At 41.0% G+C, this 24,541-nt stretch overlaps 1 protein-coding gene across 2 annotated transcripts in view; it reads left to right on the top strand.

The window, feature by feature from the left end:
• The window catches only part of DOK5 (docking protein 5), a 1,034,624-nt gene that overhangs the window by 648,228 nt on the left and 361,855 nt on the right, over nt 1-24,541 (top strand). For both annotated transcript variants that reach the window (XM_069651127.1, XM_069651126.1), the window contains 2 exons: nt 9,638-9,752; nt 9,850-9,969. In XM_069651127.1, coding sequence (XP_069507228.1) covers nt 9,638-9,752; nt 9,850-9,969 — 235 coding nt within the window. The remainder of the gene's footprint in view (nt 1-9,637; nt 9,753-9,849; nt 9,970-24,541) is intronic.

Raw genomic sequence — 24,541 nt, 5'->3', positions numbered from 1 at the left:
ACCATCTCTGGCAGGAGCAGGCATCTCTGTGGACTATGGATCTGGACTAGGTGGTAATAGCAGACCCATTCTTATGCCACTGTCGGAAAGGACACAAAGAGTGAGAGTTCAAAGTTGGGGATTTAGTGTGTGTGAGTAAAGCTATTGTGAGACTGGATGGAGAGTGGTTATGGAGTGAACCTTTAAATGTGGGAGATCTTAGTGGTGCTGTGCAGATTGAAGGAGGACTAGTATAGAGCATGGGAAGGTTAGTGAAGGTAGTGAAGTTGGTGGTGTGTGATGTCGATGAGGCCTATGAAGGATGGGAGCTATGTTGTATAGATCTAGGGTGGAATGGTGAGTTGAAGAGTTCCAGATTCCACAAGCAGCGGTCAGGGAGAATAAGGACAGTTTGGAAATCAGGCTGATGGTGGGGGTAACTTGTACCCACTGACTTGTGGTAATAAAGCAATATAAACTATAACCAAAAATGTGACGGGTGGAAGGTTTTGAATAAATCTGAACCACTGGTACTTACAGTGTCTTTGTCCTGATAGATATATTTGGTAAATGGTTATCAATAAATCAAAATCAATTTTCTGGAATTTCATCTGAATCTCCTGCCTTTATTTGTTGTTATGCAGGCATGGCTAGCTATAAAAAAGACAGAATCAATTGGTTTGAATATGGAAACAATAGTATAGAATAGCAAGCTCAGCTTTTCCACATGTGTTCATTAACAAATGATGCAAGATAACGGAGGTAAAGAGACATGCTGCATTAAGTTAAGTCATATTTGATACATCAAAACATAGAATGTTTTTATTTATTTTATTTTAATAGTATTTCTTTTAGCATAAACATAGGTTGAGTAGGCAAGTGCTTTGGATTGGTAGGGTACCACCAGCATTGGCCTTGGCATTGTATACAGTAGCACAGTGGTGTTCGTGGCAGGAGGGCAGGATTTTCATTTGTCCAGTAGATAGTGTTAGTGTTTTGGTGAAGGGGAGGATGATGGGGCATTTTGAGCCTCTGCCAGGATTTAATTCCAGCTGGTCAGGGTATGTCAGAAGAAGGACTACTTATGACTCTTCTCTTTATGGACCAGATAAGACTCCAACCTTTTTATAGTTTTGCTACGTGAGGCATGAGAGCATACATAGATGTGGAGTTTAACCACCAAGTAGGCTGTGTTCAGTTTGAAAATTCTTTGAATGTGAAACATGCAGTTTTGAATATGATCCTGACAGGAAGGGGAGCTAATGAATCTGATGCCATGTAGAAGTGTTAAGGTCAAATGTGTGGGTGCCCGTAATGAGACATACTGTATGGATGTGGCGTCCCTTGAGTGTAGGCAATTGTACGGCTGTAAGCACAGAAAGGAGGGCATTTCCCCCATCATCTGTGAGCTCACACGTGCTTGTATCAGCCATGTGGAATCATGTGGGGGGGATGAAGGGTTTCAATTTGTGGAGTTTGGAGCTGTGTAGTTACACGGTTTGCACCATTTTCAATATGTGCTTTTGGAAGGAAAGATTGCTGTTAACAATAAATCCAATGGATTTGCTGAGCTTGACAGCTGTTGGAGAATCTTTCCAGGCGATATCTTTCAGACATTGTTTCATGAGTTTTTGTTTGGTGGGTGAAGGTAGCCATGAGTTCACATGGGTGAGAGACATCCTGGATGCCAGTGAACTTAAGATACAGCTGAGTGTCATCAGAGTGCTGATGGATGTGTATGTTGGGGTCATTTAGGAGAGTTCCCAAGTGTTCCTTATATAAATTGTAGATAGCTGGGAGATAATGGAACCTGGAGAGACACCATACATGACTGGGAGTTGGTTGAATCTGAATTGTCCAATCTGTATGGCCTGTTGTGTACTCTTTTGAAGGCAGCCACTAGCTATACGATGATTAAGATGCATACTTCCCCTGTGCTAGTGATTACCAGTGCATCATTCACCACTTGGTTGGTTGCAGTCTAGTGGTAGATTTGGGGTGTAATCTGGACTAGTTATGACAAAGGAGGCTAGGATGGTCAATTTACATAAGTAGTTGAGTTGAAACTACTTTCTAAATAAGCTTCCTGATGAACGGGAAGCTCATGATGGGTCTGTAGGTTGCTAGGTCCTTTAGGCCAAGGGAGTTTTTTTTATTTTTTTTTTTAGAAGAGGCCATTTAATATCTATTTTATATACTTCTGGTAATGCACCTTCAATGTGGGAGGTGCTCACAATACAGAGGAGAGCATTCAGAATTGGGACAGTTGTTTAATGTGGGGGCCTAGGAGGATGTTGTCCATTTAAGAGGTTTTTGCAAAGTGAATTTGTCTGAAAGGTTCCTTAAGCAAGAGCAGGGTGAAATTGGTCCACAAAGGCAATGCCAAGTGGGGAATGGATAGTGGGTGCTCTCTGTCTGGTTATGAGGCTTCAATGAGACTTTAGATCTTATCAAATGTGTTAATTAAGAAGGTTTTGATTTCATTGCATTCCTCTTGTGACACCTGCACCTGAGGTGCTGTCTAGGAACAGTGCTTCACTACTTACAATTAGGAGCTATGCATGTTTGAGGGCAACTCAGTGGTGGAGGTGTAGTAAGTCGACTTTGCCCCTAAATCATGTTTCTGCATTGGGTGTGCAGAGATTTGACAGATGGGAAATCCTCTGAGCTGCTGTCCTTGACCACCACTTTTCAAGGAATCTGATCAAGCATTTGTTAGTGGCGAGCATGGGTGTGTACCATGGTGAAGACTGTTTGATTTTGGTGCGAGTAGAGTGTAAGGGCATGTGGGTGGTCTTTGGAGAAGTGGATGAATGTATACAGAAGTTCTGAGACATTCCCTGTGGTGGGGAACATTGATTGCTTTTAGAGTATCACACTGGAAATTATTGAACAGACAGCACACAATCACAGAGCATTTAGACTGGTCTTTGTGGGGTAGATTTGTGTGTGGTATAAAAAAGGGTTTCTGTGGCATGATCAATCCAGTCGAGAGGGGAGGGGAGGGGATGAAGACTAGATTGAATGTGTGTCCTTTGACATTCATGGGGGAGAGAATAATTTGTTTAAGGTCTGTAGTGTCAGTCAGGGAGAATAGAGTGTCACTTACATGTTTTACTGTGTTTGTACCTGGTTGGTTGTATGTGTGGATATTCTTTTCTCTTTTTACTTAGGAACCATGTTATTGCTCCTTTTTATTTATTTCGTACATGAGGACATTTTAGCATGAAGAATTGTAAAGGTTTTGTTTGTATGTTTTAAAGTGATGAATTGTAAAGGTTTGTTTTAAACCATAAACAATAAAAAAAACATGTTTTACTGGTTGGGACTGATTGGTGCTGAAGTCTCCTAGAAGGATCTTATTATAGTGGGAAATCATGGCAGAGGAGAGAATGTTGGAGGGATTATTGAGGAAGCTACCACTGCGTGGGGGGATACAAATGAGGTGGGAGTCATTTTTTGAGATCAGTAAATGACATGAGATGGACTGGAAGAAGATGTGTGAGGGGATTGGGATTACATAAGTATGACTATCACCTCACCACCAGTTTTTTTCTGTGGTGTCAGTATGATGGATACTGTTTATCTAAGAGGATGTTGAAGATGCAGGGGGAGGAGAGTGCAAACCATGTTTCAGTAATGAAAAGGACATTTAGATTGTTGTTAGCTATACAGTCTGAGATGTTGGCAATGTGTGAGAGACTGCTGAGCGGGCACTGAGTGACCTTAGTGGGCGTTAACCATTAACCATCTGTACAAGACAGGTACAAATAGAAGGTGTGTGTTGCAGGGGATATTGATGCGGTTTCCCATTGTAGCTGCCCAGCGATGCCTTTGGCATTTGTCTGTGTGGTGCCTGGAGAGGTTGGGAAAGGGTTGTGGCTAGAGGAGACACATTATGATGTCTATCTGGTGTAAAACGGTCGGGTGAGTAAATGGAACTTGGCCATTTCCAGGCAATAACAGGCCCAAGCAGAAATTGCTCTTTTCTTGATCTGCCCTTTGATTCAGACACTTGGGCGATAAATGAACTATGATTTAACAGTTAAGAAAGCAAAGGGAGGGGATGGGTGAAGCAATGGGGGCAAAGGTCACCTGACCTAGATATGATATGATATGATAGGTTATTTATAACGCGCTTAATACCCAGAGGTTTCTAAGCGCGGACCCGGGGATCGAACCCATGTTGCTCCGTGTCATCTTGCTTCCAAGGCAAGCACGTTGCCGTTGAGCTATCCTCGATGAACCTGAATCAGCTGATGAACTGCAAAGAAAGGAGTGTAAGTGATTTCAATCTGGCACACACCCAAGTCAACCCCAGCATGTAATGCGCAAATGAAACACTTATTTATTTTGTATCTATAAGTTCAATATTCTGAACGATATACCACTCATGTCAAGCCCTTCTCCTGAGACCCCCCCCCCGCACACCTGTCTCACTGAACCAGGAATCAGGCTAGTTTGCAAAGGTAAATATTTATTTATGTATATAGAAGTTAAATCACAATATATTTTAAAAGGTATCAACACTCACCAATGGGGTGACAGAACTGTGAATAATATCTTTAATGCACTGTGAATCAAGTAATGAGCACAGAAACAAATGCAGCACAGACAATAATACTTTTGGGTTGATTTGGAACAGATAGCGCTATAGTTAGAGGTTCCCTCTGCAACACCCCTCAACCCACCAATAGGCAATTTAAATAGATGTGAGGACAGAGCAGGTACTCAGGAATAACACAAATCAAACAGAATATCACTCCCACCTTCCCTCTTGTAAACACAAGAGAAAACACTTTTCAACTGTCAGTATGGCTTTGAAATTGTCTTTGGAATTGTCTGAGCAAAACACCAAATGTGGTCAAAAATACTTAAATTATTATAATTCCTATGGGAGCCACCTTGAACAGATGCAGACACCACAAACAATGATTTAGTCAAAAGAAAACATTTGAAATCTCAAAATCAAAGTAGGAAATAATTTAAAGCTAATTCACATGTGTACAATTTTTCAGAATGTCAAATCACGGCAAACCTTTCCTTGTGCGATTTTCGCAATATCGGGCCAATCACACTGTTTCGCACTGCAGAAAATTTGCTTCTATCACTAAAACTGAGGGAGTTATTGAGGTTTTAGTAAAAGTCATTTTTGCAAAATAGGCGCGAGAATGGAAAACCGAAATTCGGGTTTAAAACTGATAGATGGGTTCTCTTATGCTATGTTAAGGACTACAAAAAAGAGAATGCCACACATGAATCTGTCATTCACGGCCGCTCATAACTATTCATGTGTGATACTCTAGTTTCTGTTTGGTTTGGGAATTACTTTTCTTAATCAAATCAATAAGAAGTTAGGGTTTAGGAACACAGATGAGAGAAAGGTCAGAGCAAGGATAGTCCTAGCAATTCTATGGTTCTGAATTAAAGATGAGAAGGGATTGAGATTGGAATCATACAAAGCAGATATATTATGGGTCACAGGTCTTCATATTAATACTTACAGAATAAGTTATTAAATTGGACCGTCAGTTCGAGACATGGATTGGGTCTGTTAAGGAAGGACAGCACATGAGGCGCGGGACTGGATCAGCTAGGCTGGTCACCGGGTTTGCAGAGGATCTGCCCTTCTTGTTTCTGAGTATTTCAAATCAGATGGATAGCAAATTCCTCAGGCAAGCCTTGTAGTGGCAAGCCAGATAGTTTCAGGATACTAGTTCAGAAGGCCTTCCCACACCACAATGCTACACTGAGTTGTGAGAATGAGTTTGAGGATTTAGTCCTTTCTGAAAGTCAATTGGTCTCTACTGCTTGTCAAGGTTCTTGGCATCTGGATCTGGAAGGATGTTAAAGCTGGATGTAGAATGCTGGAACAAAATGCTTCGCCGGAATCAGGAAAGTGAGTGAATCAGTGAGTCCCTATGTGTTGTCAGCTGTCTCTATTTATCCTTTTAAATGACATCACAAAATGGGTGTTTGGGCCGGCTTAGCTAAGCTTGCCCCTGTGAACTGGGATTGGATCAGGACCTCATCTCCGCCTTGCATCTGAGTAATGGGATCAAGGACGGATGATGTCACATTTATGGTTTAGCTTTCCAGTACTTAGAAACTTCCCCTCAGCCACTAGTGTCAAAATCGTATCTTGTTTCACCTTTCTACCGAATTTTGTCCTTTTCGCCATGAACATATTTTCCAAATTGTCTGGAAATGATCACAAATGTGTGTGTTTACCATAGGGATGTGTGTGTACATTTTCACAATTTTAGTATTAAACAGTACACATAAAACCACATATATTGCCCTTCCTGTCCAGAATATGTTATACGGTTCTACTGCCTCTTGAAACGTGCAGCCCAAAATTAGACTAACAACTCTGTCCCTTTTATATTTTTCACCACTTTGAATCACAAGTTATGAGTCTCTAAATATTGTTAATTGTTCATTCTTAACAGCAAATGGTCTGCCGCTTTGTCTCCAGGAGTGGCCCCCTCCTTTGGGAATTCCTTCCAGGAGCAGTTTACAACCCTTTCACACATCTGTTTCCTGGGCTGGAGGATCTGCCATTGTTCCTTCTCTTTTTGTAGACAAAAGTCTGGCCTAACCCACAATTATGATCTCCCATTGAGTTTCTGCTGAGAGGATTTCCCTCCCCTTGGGAGAAACCTGTTTTTCCACTCCTTGCAGAGCAGCAAGGCTAATTTATTCTTAATTTCTTAAACCCAGCTGAAACCAAACCTGTTGCATCGAATAACCTAAATACATTACTTTCTTAGCTTTAAGTCTGTGGGATGAAAAACACAACTGAGATCTGTATTCCTTTTAGCAACAATCCTTTTATGTTTGCTAATCCGGCAGACTTTTAGTTTAGGTGCTTTGAAGTTTCAACAGGAGCTCATCTGACAGCTGTCATTCACAGGTAGCCCAGTGTACTGCACACAGATTTTGACAGTTTACAGACAATCCAGTTTGTCTGAGGAAATGTTTTGCTCTTTACACTTTAAGACTTTGGGCCTCATCACGACTTTGGCGGTAACCCTTAAATCCGGCGGTTGCACTATTACTGCCGGATTTAAGGGTCAGCCAAATCAGGACTTTGGCAGATTTTGCCCCAGCTCTTGGCTGGGGGGAAATCCACTGAAAATGTGCGCTATTACCGCTGGCGGGAAATCCGCTGGCGGTAAGAGCGCAAATTTTCCCGAATGGGCTCAATGGGGAATGAGGAATTACATTACCGCCGAACTTGTGATCCAGCGCTATCAGCGCCGGGGAGTTCGGTGGTAGGGCTAATACCGCCTGCGGTAATACCATTGGCGTTACCGCCAAAGTCGTGATCAGGCCCTTTGTATCTTCACCATGCTTCATTAGATTACATGAATTTTAGCACCAAGCAAGATTTGAATGTTGAGGAGAGTTGTGCATAGGCATTTTGGAGTTTTGCGCAAAAAAGCAAATGTCATTTATAGGCACATTTTGGAGTTTCACTTGCAAAGTGCTGCTTCTCTCTCTGCACTCAGTTTGCTGGTCATGGAGCCCACTGGCACATTTTCTGCAGTGTGTGTTCTATCCCACCACGCATGCACCATGGGTGTCAGGTTGTGCATCCATCTTTTTGTGTGTTTAAACACACTGTTTTGGAGGTTTTTGGTGCACACAAGAGTTTTGCCGCCATTGTTGCTGTTTCTTGCGCCATAACTATTAGAGTGATGCCGCATCATATAGCAGAGTGGGTCAATACATCCCACAGGAGAGTGGACAAATAAGCAACAAAACAAGAGATTAGGAGTGTTTGAAAGGTCCTTGAGGGAGAGGTCACATTATATGGATTGACCTGGACCAGCTGATCATTTGCAAAAGAAAATAGCCTAGAAGGCTGCTTAAATAGGGGGAAAACAGCAAAACACAAAGGCACAAACAGATTATCCATTATTGACAGGTGGGAGTGTGCAACCATGGTAGAAAATATAGTGTGTTTCATTTGCAAAATGTATATAATGGATTTTTACATAGAATCGAACATTTGTTGGTGTAAATATTTTTATATACATTTTGTATATCAAGAAATTGGACCACTGTTTTATTTGTGTATGGTTTGTTTATACCTGAAATCATTGGACTACATATGTAAAAATACAGACCAACATGCTGGACAAACCTTTTTTACTACCACTCGTTTTCTAATCATACGCTCCACAGTGCTTTATGTTTGCACCTTTCTTTCCATACATTCACATCTGCACCAGTTCGCCTTTTTCTCTGTTCATGAAGTATCACAGGGTCTGATTGACAAAGAGTTTTTCAATAGGATTTTCCCATTGACAAATACCTTCTGAATCAGTCCCACATACTCTGGATGCTATGCAGAGCAGGTCTGAATTTGTTGATAATGTAATATTTGTAAAGATACATTTTTCTGCCTCATGTATGAATTTTATATTGTTCATGGGGATCAAAAGACCCCACTTCTAATAGTATTATATTAACAATATTGCATTTAATATGGACTAATCAATCAATCATATAAATATTGCTTATTTGTATTATCATACATATTCTATTACTCTTATAATCAGTTTGTTGATGTAACGGGTGTTGCCATCTTGCTTTTTATTACATTATATTAATTTAGTACACCATAAATTGGTACCATATTCTTTCACATAGTATTTTGTGAGCAGGCAAAGCTACATTCTAGCTTATGCAAAACGTCAGAAAAAATCTTATTGTATCTGTTAAAATGTTGCATTGGAATAGTTCTAAACAAATTTCACTGAAATGTTTTGTGGAGGAAGAAAATGCAATAACATTGACTGAAATTTGGAAGAAAAAAATGCAAGTGTTTTTCTATAGAACCACATGAAGGGGAGAAGGCAGTTCAATGATTTGAGAGGCATTCCTTTCAAGCATAGCTATCAGATGAACACATGCAAAAACCTGTCTATAATTTAATTCTGAAATTGTGATTGTTGGAATAAAATATTTTTCCCAGAAAATATTTCTATACCTTTACAGGTATTAATAGAGTTCAGTGTTCTTGTTGGAAGAAAAACAACATTTCTCAGAGAAAACACTTTCATAATAACAATGACCTCCCTAGGGACCAGAATAACAGAAAAAGTGATCTTGAGTTGAAAAAATACCAAGTTATCTCTTTAAATTATCTTTTTTTCATTGCACTGTGGGGCCTGATTTACAAACCGTTTGATACAATGCTGTAATAAAACGTGACTTAAACAAATAATGAATGTTGATATAGATGCATGGGGTATTTTCTTTGTATTCTGCATATCATTAACATTGGATGCCACACTATCATCCTTAGTTTGAATTCCTGTAGGTGCATTTCCTAGTACAAATTAATTATTATCTAAATAAGAATATTAGTGTTATGGTTTGGATTCAAATTTTCTTTTCATTGTTACCGAAATATACAGTTTTGTGCTGTCCAATATAATTGCATATAAAGTTATAGCAGCCTTTTTTTCCAAATGGAAAAACAAGTTTCTTACAAAAGTCTCAGGTTACAAAGTAAATGATTGCTCAAAAGAAAATCCTATGTTGGTATCTTCTGGTTGTATTATGCATTGTCTGGATTCTTCTGTCTTCTGTTGTCTGTCCTCCACAATAATAATAATTTGAATGTCAAATTTTATTTGTAAAGGTCACGGAGCTCAACAATGTGAAAAATATTTTGCGACTACCAAAAACAACAAAGAAGCATGCTGTAGGCATTTTTTTTAATGATGACACCTCAAAAACGTTTACTTGTGAATCAGGTAAGTAGGTGGATTGGTAAAAATTAATTTTAAAAATTAATTGTTTGACATAATATATCAGGATAACTGAGTTTTAATGTTTTGGGTTCGTCCCCAGAACTTGAAGCTGATGAATGGTGTAAAGTATTACAGATGGACTGCCTAGGAACAAAAAGTAATGACATTAGTCTAGGAGAGCCCGATCTATTGGCAACAGGAGTAGAACGAGAGCAAACTGGTATGTAAACAACCAACTTATTTATAGTGAAGCAAACAAAAGGCAAGGCTGTTCTTATGTTCAACTATGTGTACTGATAAAGCAATTATCCATTCATGACACTTAAAATAGTTTGTCATTTTTATAGGGTACTTTGAAACACAATGACTTGCTGTATAAGTGCCTTACAAATGCACAATCAAATAAAGTAAATACATAAATAAATAAATAAATAAATAAATAAATAAATAAATAAATAAAACAGGGTTTATGTTTATGTGTGTACATTGCACTTTTATTTTGTATGTTTGGTTTTGTGATTTTCGGATGTTAAATATTTAAAACTTACATTTCTGATGTTACCAGACAGATGACAAATCACAATTTGATTTATTTATCATTTTGATGGGTGTTTGCTGTAGTAATCTAAGAATGTATGCACATTTCTGCACATTATTTTGAATGTTTGTCAATGTGTTGATGCTTTCCTCAAATTACTATTAGTTCATTGTCAGATAGGCTAATCAGTTGTCCATAAATAGATTTAACAAGTATGTTAATTTTGTTTTCTTGAAGTCATATTATCTCCAGCAACCTTCATTTTGAAGTCCATAAAATTCCAAACTTTAAGGTTTTTAAGAATGGGCCACACTTTGTCTCTTCTCTTCCATGCGCAATTTAATTAAAATATCAATAACATTACAAAACACAGCATTCACATCAGTGTAAAACATTTTGATATTTCCTTAATTTATTGAGACTTCAACGCATTAACAGCTCCATAGTGGCAATGAAAGCCAGTAAACTTAATTTATTTAGAACTGTCTACCAATCTCTGATAATTTTTGCATTGTGCATCTATATACTTGCCATCCGGAAATGGTATACAAAGTTGCTAAAGACCAGCTGTTATGCGATGAGGTGCTTCAATTTTATAATCTCATATTTTTTATGTTTTTTAAAATTGTATTTTAGATATTCACATGTTTATATGATTCTGCAATTATTTCGAAATTTCCAGTACTATTTCTTTTATTTTATGCTTAAGGTTTACATTTGTCATTTTCATAAGTAGGAAGAATGGAATTAACATCACAATATTTCTCAAAACAATGCATTCAATATGAACATGGTTATATTCCATGGTTGTAAAATAATGGAGAAGCTACTTAATTTGCATTGAGACCTTATCTCTTTATGCAAAGCACTTATTTTTGTATGCAGGCAAATACAGCTGTGCATACTGTCGTATTTATTGAGCTACATGGCATGGGATTCATGTACTGTAGTGTACTGTACCATGCTTACCCATTAACTGTAAATCCAACTATGTGGTGGGTCTTGCCTCATTTATTGTGCTTGCAAATGCCAGATTTAATGGATAAGTATCTAGCAAGTATCTAGCAAATTCAATAATTCAGCAAATTGCACAGTGCCCACTTTCATCATGAATACAATGCCACTGAAGTAACGTGTCAGCAAATCATACCATTAAGATGTTTGAAAAAGTTGGGCCAATGATTATTCCCATTTCAATGCCATACTTTGCAGTCAATTGTTGTTTACATAGATGAAGTTCATCTCAAATAACAGGTATGAACCCAGAGCTATACATATCACATTGTTTCAGAAATGTCTTGCCTCATTGATGGTAACTTTTTGCTATGTTTTGATGAAAAGGGCAGTCACAACAATTGTGACCACTGTCAAAACATATTGCTTAGCACCATTGTTCACTATACATAATACCTCTGTCAAGTCTTTAGCAAAAGTCCATGCATCTGGTAACATTTGAGGCTTTACATTTCTCACAGACTAGGAATAGACACAATGGGCCTCATTACACGGATGCCAAGGGTTTATCGGTACCAGTAAGGGTACCAGTGCCGGTAAACCCTTACCGCCTTACTACGAGGTCCCTTTCTGGGGCCCTACCTTAACGGCTGGTTTTACCAGCCGTTAAGGACGGGACCCGCAAAGGGACCTTGGAGGTAATTACGGTACCGCAATTTGCAGTACCGTAATTACCGCCTTCCCCATTCCCATTGAGCCCCATGGGGGCAAAAATAGGAATGGGGAAGTGCCATGGTGAATGGGGAATTACCGCCTCCACACACCTTGGAATAGGGCGGTAATTCCGCCATTCACCATGGCGGACTCGGTAAAATATCGGTGGCAACCATGGCGCTAATAGCGCCATGATTACCGTCGTCCGTGTAATGAGGCCCAATGTCATGCATCTTAATGTTGGTAAAATATGGTGTTTGGAAGGGGGTATTATTTATTTATTAATGATTTATATTGCAGCAATGCAGGCTAGATGCTTTCATGCACTCAAGAGGGATCTATGTGATCACTGCGACCACACACAATTGCGATGGCTGAAAATGCCGACTTTTTTAAAAACAAAACACCACATAGACATGCGGGGGAAACCCTCCGCCCCCTCCATATAACTATAATATCCCATATCCGCCACATATCTATGTGGTGTAAAGGGTGTGTTTACATTTTTTTTTTTTTTTTAAAGTCGGCCATTTCGGCTGTCGCAATTGTGAGTGCCACATTTTGGGCCATTATCCTCAAGATTAAATGGATAGAGAAAGGAGAAGACGGTGTTAGAGGAATTCATTCTATAGGATATACGAAATCTCTTTAAAGCTAGATACTTAAACTCCAGGTTACATATTAGTGTGCACACATAGGTATCTGTACTTAAGTGATGCTTGAGCACTCATAGTCAACATTTAGCAATTTACTTATGAATTATGCACTCATGGTAATCAGGTTTTATTGTTGTCATTAGAAAATGCCCAATTCTAAAGACCCCCACATTTACATTATGAAATTAAGGCATTTCGTTCTTGACTAACTGTTTGACAGAGAATAAAAGGAAAATAAGATGTGTACTTTCCATATTTAAAACAATGCACAATTATCACGTGTGTCTTTGTCAAAAAATGTAATTTAAATTTAACTTCGACCCATGGACCATTATTTACATAGACTTTTTTGCCTCAAATAGTTAAATACATCAATATGAGTGTTCTCACTTTGTCGAGAGCAACGCTGAGACCATATTCCAAATCTTCTTGTTGATGGTCAGATTTGAGCACTAATATCTTTGTCCTATCCTACAGACCTTTGAAATGTTGTTCCTGATTGGGTGGTCATGTCAGGACTATTTGTCTCTCAATTTTGTTCCTGCCACAAATAGAAAGTTTGGACTTTTCTCTTAAATGTGCTTCGTTTGCACCTTCTGGCGACTGCCCTTTAAGTCACCTCTTCTCCCACTAGGAGTATCTAAAGAATTGCACATCACCTGAAAGATACATTATTTGCGTAAATGCTATTCATTTTCCAATTATTATGTTCCAAAATGGTATAAGTTACTAAAAGTTACTGTTTAATTGGCATGTGTGTTTTTAGGGATTCGTAATACAACTGCGGGTGACAACTAAGCATGGTCAACTTACATGGTATTCACAAAGAATCATGCCAAAGGCATGGCTAGCCTAAACCTGTCAGACCCTACATCTCACTTGCACACATGGACAAGTAAACGTGTCACAAGCTATTTAAAGCCAATCCATGATAGCTCCTTAAAGACGTAACAATCCATCTTCAGGGCACGAGCTATTGGTTCCTAATTGGTTAATGTGCCTCTTCCCTAGGATCCTATGGGTTTATACAGATAGCCATTCCGTGTGGGTAATATTTAGGCTAGTCTACCTGACTCAATGTTCAAAGAGATGGTACTGACCTTCACATTCCTACAATGGTGACATAAGAAGCGTCATACCTGTTTGATTAAGAATTCATTGTAAGTAGGTTGTATCCCATAATAGGTACAAATCTAAATTCCAAGGCTACTGTGAGAAAAAGCAATAAGGACTCACCCAGTAGTATGAATGTAAATGGCATCAGCTGGGCAATGGCGGTAGTACGGTCAATTAAATGATCTGGTCACAGGTTCAAAAGTGGGAGAGAACATCTTGAGTAATAAAAGCACGTTAGGCAGACAGCTGGTGTACATGATAGAGGCTGTAGTTTAATCCTATAGATACTATAAATAGCCAGTTAGCAGTTTATAAGAAACGTATTTATGTCTAAAATGCCAAGAATAAAATGCATCATTTGTGAAAGATCAAGAAATGACCTCAGACGGCACAGTTTAAATGTGAGTTGCACTAAAATCAGTAAACTTTAACCTATTCGCATAAATGTCATGGAGGTGCCGGGATCTCTAGAGCCAGACAAAAAGTATTGAAAAGTAATGCAGCACAGGTCGGCTGGTCGATGTCCATGTCTTTTAAAATGAATGGTGTAAACCGTCATGTTCACAGTAAGCGAAGAACGCTTACACTCGAGCGCGGATCTGCTGTTTAATATCACACTAGTTCATAAAATAGGGTGTTAACAAGCCTCTTAATAGCATGGTATAAGGAACATTGACACTCTCAAGGACAGTGTGCATCTTACCGTGTCAAACAGACACTGGTTTGAGCTGACCACCTACTCGTGAGCTGCCTAGTTCCAACAATGTTTGCAGAGTAGCCATGGCACCCCCGCGCATGCGCATGGGTGCCACGACGACTGTCCCCCATTTGGTGTGGGCAAGAGGAACTCCTTGACTAGGCACGCTATGCAGCAAAGCCGCCAAGCATAAGGCAGCTGTTTCCATCTATATTTAGTACTCATACCAAGGTTATACAGTAGTTCTACAAAATGTAAATCAAACAGTCAATGCGTCAAGGCTACCGCCGGGTATGAGGCAGATTCAATGCATACAGATTGAACCGCTGCGGCCGTATGTATAGCCATGTCTAAAAATAGCACTTGTTTGGCTATAGAAGATATCTGTGAGCATACTCACGTGACCATACACTCATATTGTACCATATCTCTAACTCCACAATTTCAGATGGTGTCCGCTTTTCCCTCCCCTCCTCCAGGGTCACACCATTTCATCCTTTTCTCTGCTCCAAATAGCATTTATTCCACTTTTTGTTTTTGGCTAACCAAGGTTGTTTCCGTAATAACTCTGGTCATCTCTCGCATTGAGCAACAACAAGAAAATGTCAGATTTTTCATTTCTGAAACGTTCTATGCTACATAGAGGTATGGGAGATATAGCTATAATTTTGGGAGGAGGATGCATATATTAACAGCTGCATTCATGGTATAACCCCAGACCCCTCACACACATTGGGTCGATGCTTCATTCTTTTGTACCTGGCCCAATTCTGCCTTGTGGTTTTTGCTATAGAAATGTTGGCTTTCCCCATAACATTTTCATTTTTTTATGAATCTTTCTGAGAAATTCCAGTTGTGGGGGTGTGGGGGGGGGGGGGGAGAGTGGCGTGAGCCACTTTTATTTGCTAAGTATCAGCCAAATCTGTCATGCAAGCCAAAAGTTATAAGCAATCCAATATTCGGGTTTACTATGGAACTTGTTACTCAACTTAACTATAGTGCGGCACCAGACACATTATAATATATATATTACACGGCCTGCGGTAGCAGCTGTGTAGTTATGGTTAAGTTGCCCAACTCATAGAAAAAACACTTTTGGCCGCCTTATAACTTTTCCCCCTTGGACGAATCAGCACCAAACTCTGCAGAAAAAGTATAGGGCCAGCTCCGAAGAATGATTTTGTGAATTTGGTACGGGGTCCGTCGGGGGGGTATTAAGTGGGGTCCCAAAATATTTTAAATCCTTATAGACACAATGGAAACATAAATTTGCTCAGTCCTACAACCCAAACCACTGGACGGACTTTCACCAAACCTGCGCCAGGAATGGTGACTTGGTCGCAAAAGAATGCTTTTCTAAATTTGGTGTAAATCTATGCAGTATTTTTTTTTCAAATTGGCCAAAAAGTCAGTAAAAGAAATGAGTGATATCTGGGTCCTGTCTGCAGACTCATTTCCTGATTTGGAATCCGCGGACACCACTGGACCAATTGCACACTGGACCAGACGAACGTTGATTGGTTGTTTGAAAATGTGAGCTGGGTCAGAATTTTTGAAACAGTCGCCATGTTGGATCCACAGACAGCTGCCGTAGACCGCGAACAACGCAGTGAGGAAAAAGTCTGGAACACATATTTCGGGTTAGTTTGTGGCTGAAAGAGGGTCTGGAAAGGGTGGAGGAGTGGAAATAAGTTGACAGGGAGCTGTTTTTATAGGTGAATAAAAGCGCTGCAGTTGTGCCAAGTCGGCAGACACTGTGGTAGTCTTTGGAACCACATGTGTCATCTGGGTAATTTAAGGATGTCCGGAATGGAAAGAGGACATTGGAGGCTAGGCAATCAGGTTTTGGGGGTCTGGAGGAGGAGTTGAAGTGTACAGTAGTACAGCGAAGGAAGTGTTATCTTGTTGTGTGTAGTGAAGATGGCTCTGAAGAAGCAGAGTGTGTGGATGGTGGGAGATTCTTGAATCCATTCATTGTAGGTATACACTGAATCTCGTAGCATCTCTACTACTATTGTATTTGGTGAAGTGGAAATTTTGTGGTACGCAGATTATGGCTTAAACTGGATCACCTTATTACGATTCTGTAAGAGTATGGCTCACTTTAAATGTCCAGATATTATTATTTTGCATTTTGGAAGCAGCGGTTTGAGATATGTGACTGCACGATATTTGCAGTTTGCCATGAAGGATTTGTTTATGAGCCTTATGAAACTGTTTCCAGCTGCGAAGATTATATTTTCAAAAATCAATCAAAAACAAATATGGAGACGCCCAAACATGTTTGTCCTCAAATGGAAGAAGCTGGACAGCATGTCAATACAAGTGTATGTGTTTTTTTTAGATGCTTTAGAAATTGCATCTTTTAACAACAAAAACATCAAGGCGTAAATATTTTTCGAAGAGATGGAGTGCATTTGGCTGATGTCGAAAATCATATTTTTCTTTTGAATCTACAAAATGAAGTGAAACAATTTTTGTGAACTTGTGAAATATGTGAGGTATTTTTTTAATAGATCTAGTAAATAAAAAACAAAAACAAAAAAAAATGCAAAGCAGTTTGTGTGACAGTTAGAAAAAATAATTAAGTTCAGCAGAACATTTGTTAGTTCAGTATATTAAACCCCCAATGTTTCAGTGCCACCATTTTTGAGTGAAAAACAACTTCATTGATTTTAATTCCCCCACCCCACGTCTGGAATTTTCCACATGTCCGCAGTACTGTATAGTGTACTATGCAGATTGCAAAAGGTCCTGTGATTTTTGTTAGTTCGATTTTTTTACTGTTAAAGGTGGTTCCTAAAGGAAGCTTAATTTTTGTCTTTCTGACTTTTATATTGTTGGTGGAATTTTTGTTGTTGTAGGAGAGGCGAGTAGGAAAAATGGGGGTGAGAAGGGAGGGAAGGGGCGCCAACCCCAGAAACAGTGGGGCACATGGACAGGGGAAGATGTTGGGCACGCCTTAAGTCTAAGGTCGGTGGCAGTATTTCTCGTGCTCCTTGACCACGGCCTTGAAAGCACGCTGAAACTGCTTTCCCCTGCAGAGCGATGTGTCCAGAAAGAAACAATCTTTCTCCTATCACCCGGGTGGTTAGAGAGTGTGCAGTGTCGCATGGAGGTGTTCCGAAAAGAGCACTGCCAAGGCTTTCTGCGTATGAGTACGACCCTGCACTCAATGCATTCGACCTTGGCTGCCCAAGCTTTTGGTACACCCATAACAGTTTTAAAGAACCGCCACACCCACAACTCTCTCTGGGTACTTCATCTTCCTGGTCCTCGTCATCCACCTCTTTATTATTTTGCCTGTTCCCCTGTCCAGGCCCTCCACGTGGTGATGGTGGTGGCCCATTGGAAGGTGGGATTGCCATGACAGATGCCATTCTTAAACTCCTGGAAGTCTCCTAGAAATAGCTGTCAAAAGATACTCTTTCCTGGTGTGCCAGATTGAGAATGACTAAAAGTAATGGGTGGGAACCAGCAGAACCATCCATGGGCCGTGTGACTGTCGCAGTCTACCGTGCCGAAAATAGGCCTTGTAAGTTGTAATAAGTTGACAGATGAACAAAGAATGGGTGTAGGAGCTCTGGAAGGGTAAACTTGCAACTTGAAACATCCTAGATGGACCAAAAATGCAGTTTCAAACTGTACACAGTGAAGGACACTATCCGTGGACAGGCCATCACCCACACAGGTGCAGTGACATGGCGGGGTGAAGTGGGAGATGCAGCGTGCATGCGCATGGATGTGTGCAAACAGGCGCATTGTCCACTGAGTAATTAAAAGTGTGTCATGCAATACCGGACATGTATAGACAGGGCAAGATGTCCGCGGACGTCCCATGGCATAAACAGGCACTCCAAAGAGTTGTAATATCTGCGGACTATTAATTGGGGTTTTAATGAAAGAAATAAGATTTTATTTCACAATAATGTACACAATATTTATAGAAGAAAACATATATTTATTTATGAAAGGGATGGGGTATTAGAATGGGAAACATTAATGGGAGAGTTTGGAATTTCAATAAAGTCATCATCTGGGGTGGGAGGTAGAGAAGTTTCAACAACGTGTCTTTAATTTATGTTTTGTGATTTTGATTGGGTGATTGCTGGTGGAATGGGGACAGGTACAAGTAGGAAAGTGACAACCAACAGTTCTAATAACATGATTTTTAAAATAATGTAAAAGGTCTTTAAAGTCCTTCCTAAATTCATCCAATTGTGACGACAGGATCATTATTTCACTCGCTACATTTGGGGTTTGGAATTGTATTTCTGATTGTTGGGATTCTGCATGATTAATCTGTGGTGTAGTTTCTTCTTGTAAACTATGTAATATAAGAACATAATACATTATTATTTCAATGAGCTCCCCATAAATTACATTATTTGTTTATATTGAAAGATGTATTGATTTCATCTTCACTCATGTCCTTATTGGGAAAGTGTTCTTCTAGCCACTCAAGTGTGTTTGCTATTTCTGTCAAAATAAGAAATGGTGATATTTGCTTATGAGACATGTTTATATAATTAATGCTTATAATATCATTGGTTAAGTTGTTTAAATTATAGAAAGAGTACTTTTTGGGCAGCTTATAATTTTGGTGCCATTCGACGAATGGTCACCAAACTTTGCAGAGAGACGTTTGCGGATTGGATGTTTGAAAAAATGAGGTGCGTCATAATTTTAGAAATTGTTGCCATATTGTATGGGCGGATTCTGGCCTTTGTCCGCGGACAGTGCATTGACGAAAAGGAGTCTGGAAAGTATATTTGGGATTATTTTGTGAATGAAAGAAGGCATGGAAAGGGTGGGGAGTGGAACAAATTGATATAGAGCTATTTCTATAGGTGAACAAAAGCTGTGCAGGTGCTGCTATGTCTGCCGTAAATGTTTCTGTTCGTGGACGTTATTGAGATTTGGAGATGGAGGTCTGGGTGTGTCTTGTTATTTAAAGGTGTATTTTACATACTTTGCAGTGTTTGGTGCCACTCTGGGGGGCCAGAAACTAGCACATCTTCTCAGCCCACCCCGCCTTGGACATTTCTTGGCAGCAAAGTCCCCGCAGCAGTGAAGCCCATTGTGGGGCAGGGGCACAGTGTTAGGCACTACACTGGGGAGCCAGAGACTTGCTGGTTCCCGCATCTCCTCAGACCATGTCCTCTTGGAAATTTCTTGGCAGCAGACTCCCTGCAGCAATGAAGCCTGCAGCGGGCTAAGGGCACAGTGTTTGGTGCCACTGGTGTTAGGCGCAGCGGGGACCTAAGGCTAAACTAAAGTAAGGCTAATCTGGAATGATCCTGGGAAACTGGAACCTTCTCCGAAGACTTGAGGTGAGAGAAAGGTGAACGTAAACTAGGACTGAGCAGGAGACGCCAGTGGATCATTGAGATGGGCGACTGTCGGCCCATCAATCTGGCACATTGGTATTTTTGGCCTGCTCAATGATCTCATGGAGTTCCCGCACACCACCTCTTTCCCCCCGCTCCTCTTTTTTCCACAGCTCACCCCTCGGTCCACCACACAAGTCCAATTAGAGCAGAAGTCCCAGCTCAAGATGCTGGTTATGAGGAGACAGCAGCAGCTTGGGACTCACCCTATGAGTCACGGCAGGAAGTGTGCTGATACCTTTGACTTTGTCTTATGGGGGAAACTAGGGCATCCAATAACATTCCCAGCAACCCTGTGGGGGAGGCTTACTCCCTGATAGAAGAGATCCAGCAATTCCTGGAGTATATTCAAGAATCACCATGAGGGGCACAAACTCCTCTAGCTGACTGCTACCCAAAAGTAACGTCCTGCAGCTTGGGTGGTTTGCTAGCCATGTGCCATGGGGTAGGTCACAGAGCTATAAACCGGGAAGATAAAGCAACTAATAGAAATATGCCTATCACCAGAGGGAAACTTAAATGCATGGATATTGACAATGACAAAGTCGATGGACCTGCCAGTGTGAAAGATTGCCCTCGCCCAATTGTACCTGGCTTCCCTTAGCACTGTGACCCTCCCTGATTCCAATTTGGCTCCTATTACGCCCATCCAGCATCTGCCATCTGATTTGATACATCTTCATAAGATGCCTTCACCAGTGATGGATGATGCCTCTCCGGTCATCCCAACCAAATATACCCTGCTATCATAATGTACCCCTGTGACCACCAGCCTTACTCCTGATTCTCCACCAGTCTTTACAAGACCTATTGCATGCCCACTTCTCTCCCATATTCTCTGGATCCAGTGGACACAGCAAGCCACGTTCCCTCTAAAGACAAACCCTGTTTTTACTCCTCTTGTAGCACTTGGAGCGAGAATGTGTTTATCATGCACTCAGGGGTTAATTCCTTTCTCCGCTTAACACCACTTAGGGCCCCTAAGTCTCCAAGTTATGCAATTAATCATGGCATGAACAGCAGGAATCCCCTACTGCTCCATTTACCGTTACGGGGTCGAACAGTCTACCGTCCAAATTTTTTACTGAACAAAATAGTCTGAGCTTAGTAACCAGTGAAGCAAACATTTCCGTCACAACCTGGATCTTATAAGACCCCATCCAGAAAATTCCCCTGTCAATTAGATGTTAAGATTGGATACCCCAGAAAGGCCCTCCAAACTCAAGGCAGCATCTATTGTACTGGCAGCCTGTGATTTAAGTCCTACAGGTACCCAATGTGCCAGTATGAAGGAAGTTAGAGTACACAGTCCACTGCACAGAGAGTGCACGCTCAAGTGCTGTGATCAATGAGAGTCCAGAAGTGCCATAGTATATCTTCACTGGGTAGCTAAATTGGTGGTGACGCAGAAAGAATCAAGGGATGCCCTATTTAACAAATGCCTACATGGGTTACGCGCCATAAGGGATTGTGCTTTCATGTCCAGGGAAGCCATGGTGGGTTGCCGTAGAGTGCCCAGCGAAGGCAAGAACCCCTATGACACCATAAAACTGGAATGTTGGGACTGGAGAACTGCTAGCAGTGTCTTGGGAAGAAGTGGGTGGGCAGGTCGGATGGCCAAGAGGGGGATCTCAACCAGCCCATTCCCTCTCCCAGGATGTGTTGGTCCACATTGAACTACCCCACTTATCACCCCCGTAACTGGCACAAATCTTACTCTTTGGGGGTTAGGTCTAGAGGGCACTAATGACGTTGGTCAAGGGAGTTTGTAGTATTTCAATCTGGGGCATGTATATATATGTTGCGCTGTGTTCACTATGTATAATATTGTGATAGGATGTACTTTGATGGCCAACAGCTGAATTAAGCTCTTTGATGATGTCAAATACATGATGTCTCAGGAAGATAGCACAGGGGCAACATGCTCGCCTTGAAAGCAAGACGACACGGAGCACAACAGGTTTGGTCCCCGGGTCCGCTTAGAAACCTCTGGGTATTAAGTGCATTATAAATAACCTATCATAACCTATCATAACTTGTTATATGGTTTAATTCTATTATGGTGGTTGTGGCCAGTGGCCTGATTCTTGGGGGCATGGCCGTAGGCCTTGCCCCCAAGAAGATGGCCACTGGCCACATACCCTTTAGTAATATCTTTATAGTTATTATAGGTACTATTGGGGGAGTATGTCATATTTGTAATATGGTGGAATGAATGTATATGGTATTTATGATTATTGTACAATTGAGGATAGTGCTCCTCGATTTCTCCTCAGTCTCTGATATGGTCAAACATTGTATCCTCATTAAACGGCTACATGATAACTTCGGCATCACAAACCGGGCACTGGAGTGGCTGACCTGTTTCCTCACTAACGACAGTGGCAACTGAGCTGTTTCTCCTCCACCACCTCACTCTCTACATGGAGCATCCTCCAGAGTTTGATCCTATTGTTGTGGCTTTTCATTATCTATCATGTCCCCCTGGCTCATCTGATCCCCTCCTTATCTCCTCATGTCCATTGTTATGCAGATGACACACAGCTTTCCTTGAAACTTCCCTGTACAACTTTCTGCTCCCAGTCTTTCATCCCCGATTGTCTGACCGCCATCCAGGCATTGTGTGCAGCATACGATCTCTGTCTCAATGCCAGCAAGATGGAAAGCTTTCTTATTGGAACACCTGTTGCTCTCCTACACTCTGACTGCTCTCCTTGGGCTCTCTACCCTCACCATCCTGTGGGGCCAAAAAGGGTCATCTTTGATTACTCTCTCTCCTTCACTCCTTACATCTTGGACCTTGTCAAGAAGGCCCACTTTCAGCTTCACCTCCTGACAGGCATTCTACCTTTCCTCACCCTCCCTCAGAAGCTCAACGTCTGTAGAGCCCTGGTCCTGTCTAGGCTGAACTACTGCAACAGCCTCTTCCTCAAACTCCCCCTTTGTTCCCTACGCCTCCTTTAGCTGTTTCAGAATAGGACAGTAAGACTTATCCTTGCTCTCAAGCCCAGGGATCATATCTCTGGATCCCTAAAATCTGTACACTGGCTCCTGGTGGCCAAATGGATGAAATTGAAGATCCTCTGTTCATCGGCAAAGCTTTCTGGGGTCTGGGACTATGCTATCTTCAACTTTCTCTCCTAAATACTCCCCTGCTAGAGCCCTCTGCTCCTCTAACTTCAATTCTCTGCTTGCAAAACGTTCTTCCAGACAGGGAGCGGAAAGCATGTTGCTCTCTTCGGTTGGCTCCTCTCTTTGGAACAGCCTTCTTGCTCCTCTCAGATTTGAGCTGGAATTCCTTAAGTTCCGGAAATTTCTCAAAACTCTGCTTGTCTCTTTCCCTTTTCCTCTGTCCCTTCGCTGCTAACTCATACCTCTACCACTGAGACTGGTGGCCTGGTCCCTCCTGAACCTCACAGATTTTACGCCCTATACCTAGCCGACACCAGTACACTCCCTGCCCCTTCAGCACTGCCCTTGCAGGCTTACCACCTTCCAGCTGTGCACCCCACACTTGGGACTCCTCCACCCCAGCACTTAGTCAGTGGCCTCACACCTTGGCATCCCATGCACCTTCCCTCTCGGGCTCCCATCAGCACTTGCCCATCCATACTCCCCCTTCCATTCATGTACTTCTCTCACTGCACAATGCATATGTTTATTTATAGCAACACTGTGTACATTTTTTTGTATACGTAAGGGAAATGCACATGGAAAAGATTTCTAGAACATTTTTCAGTGGCAGTTGGTGTGTGGAAGTTTAATATGTTGATAGGGTTACATGTAAAGTTCTTGGAATTGATTGGTGGATGGATGTGTGACTGTTTGAAAGCAGGCAATGGGGGAGTGTTACAAGCTTCAAAGTAAAAAGGGTAGAAGGGCTGTCCTGTCCAATGGTGGGTATGTGCCTTCCAGGTCTTTTAATGAAACTTCCTAGAACAGCTGAAAATGCAGTTTTGAAATGTCCACGAAGCACAGACCCATTTACGAACATGTCATCATAGCATGACATGACACTGTTCGGAAAGTCTGCGGTGACATCAGACATTTGCAGACATGGACGAACAAAAAAAAACGGTGTAAAAATGTGTGGTAAGAATGTTGCTAGAAGGTGTGGAATGGAACAGTTTTCACATGAAACTTCCTAGATTGGCAGAAAATTCTGCTATATTGGGGGGGGAGTATGATATTAGGAAGCTGAAGCAATTTAGGGTGCACTGGTAAAAACCTACAAAATTATGTGAAAAAACTTTTTTAAATGGACGTTTTGGTTAAGCGGCACTAATTTAAAAAAAACCCTATGAAAACATGAAATTCAGTGAAAAAAACTTTGTTAAAGAAACGTTAGGGTTACAAATAAAACATAAAAACCCCAGAAATATGCCACTTATGGTAAATTAAGCAACTATAACTCGCACCACCACTATGCACTGCTAAGACTAACACCCAGGACATCACATTCCTCGGAGGATATCTCAGAGGCAACATGCTCATCTTGGAAGCAAGACAACACAGAGCAACACAGGTTTGATCCCTGGGTCCGTGCTTAGAAACCTCAGGGTATTAGGAGCACTATAAATAACCTATCATATCATATCATATCATACATTTAATTGATGACATCACTGATGACATCACCTATCTGGGCCATTTGTATTTGTTCACTGACATATCTCGGCCAGGCAATTTTGTTCACCAACAGTCAGAATATAAACTTGAACTGTGCT

This window comes from Ambystoma mexicanum, chromosome 3p (assembly GCF_040938575.1).
Source record: "Ambystoma mexicanum isolate Mex_15411 chromosome 3p, UKY_AmexF1_1, whole genome shotgun sequence".
NCBI classification, from domain to species: domain Eukaryota; kingdom Metazoa; phylum Chordata; class Amphibia; order Caudata; family Ambystomatidae; genus Ambystoma; species Ambystoma mexicanum.
Note: the sequence above shows the minus strand (reverse complement) of the source record. Positions and strands in the feature narration are given on the sequence as shown.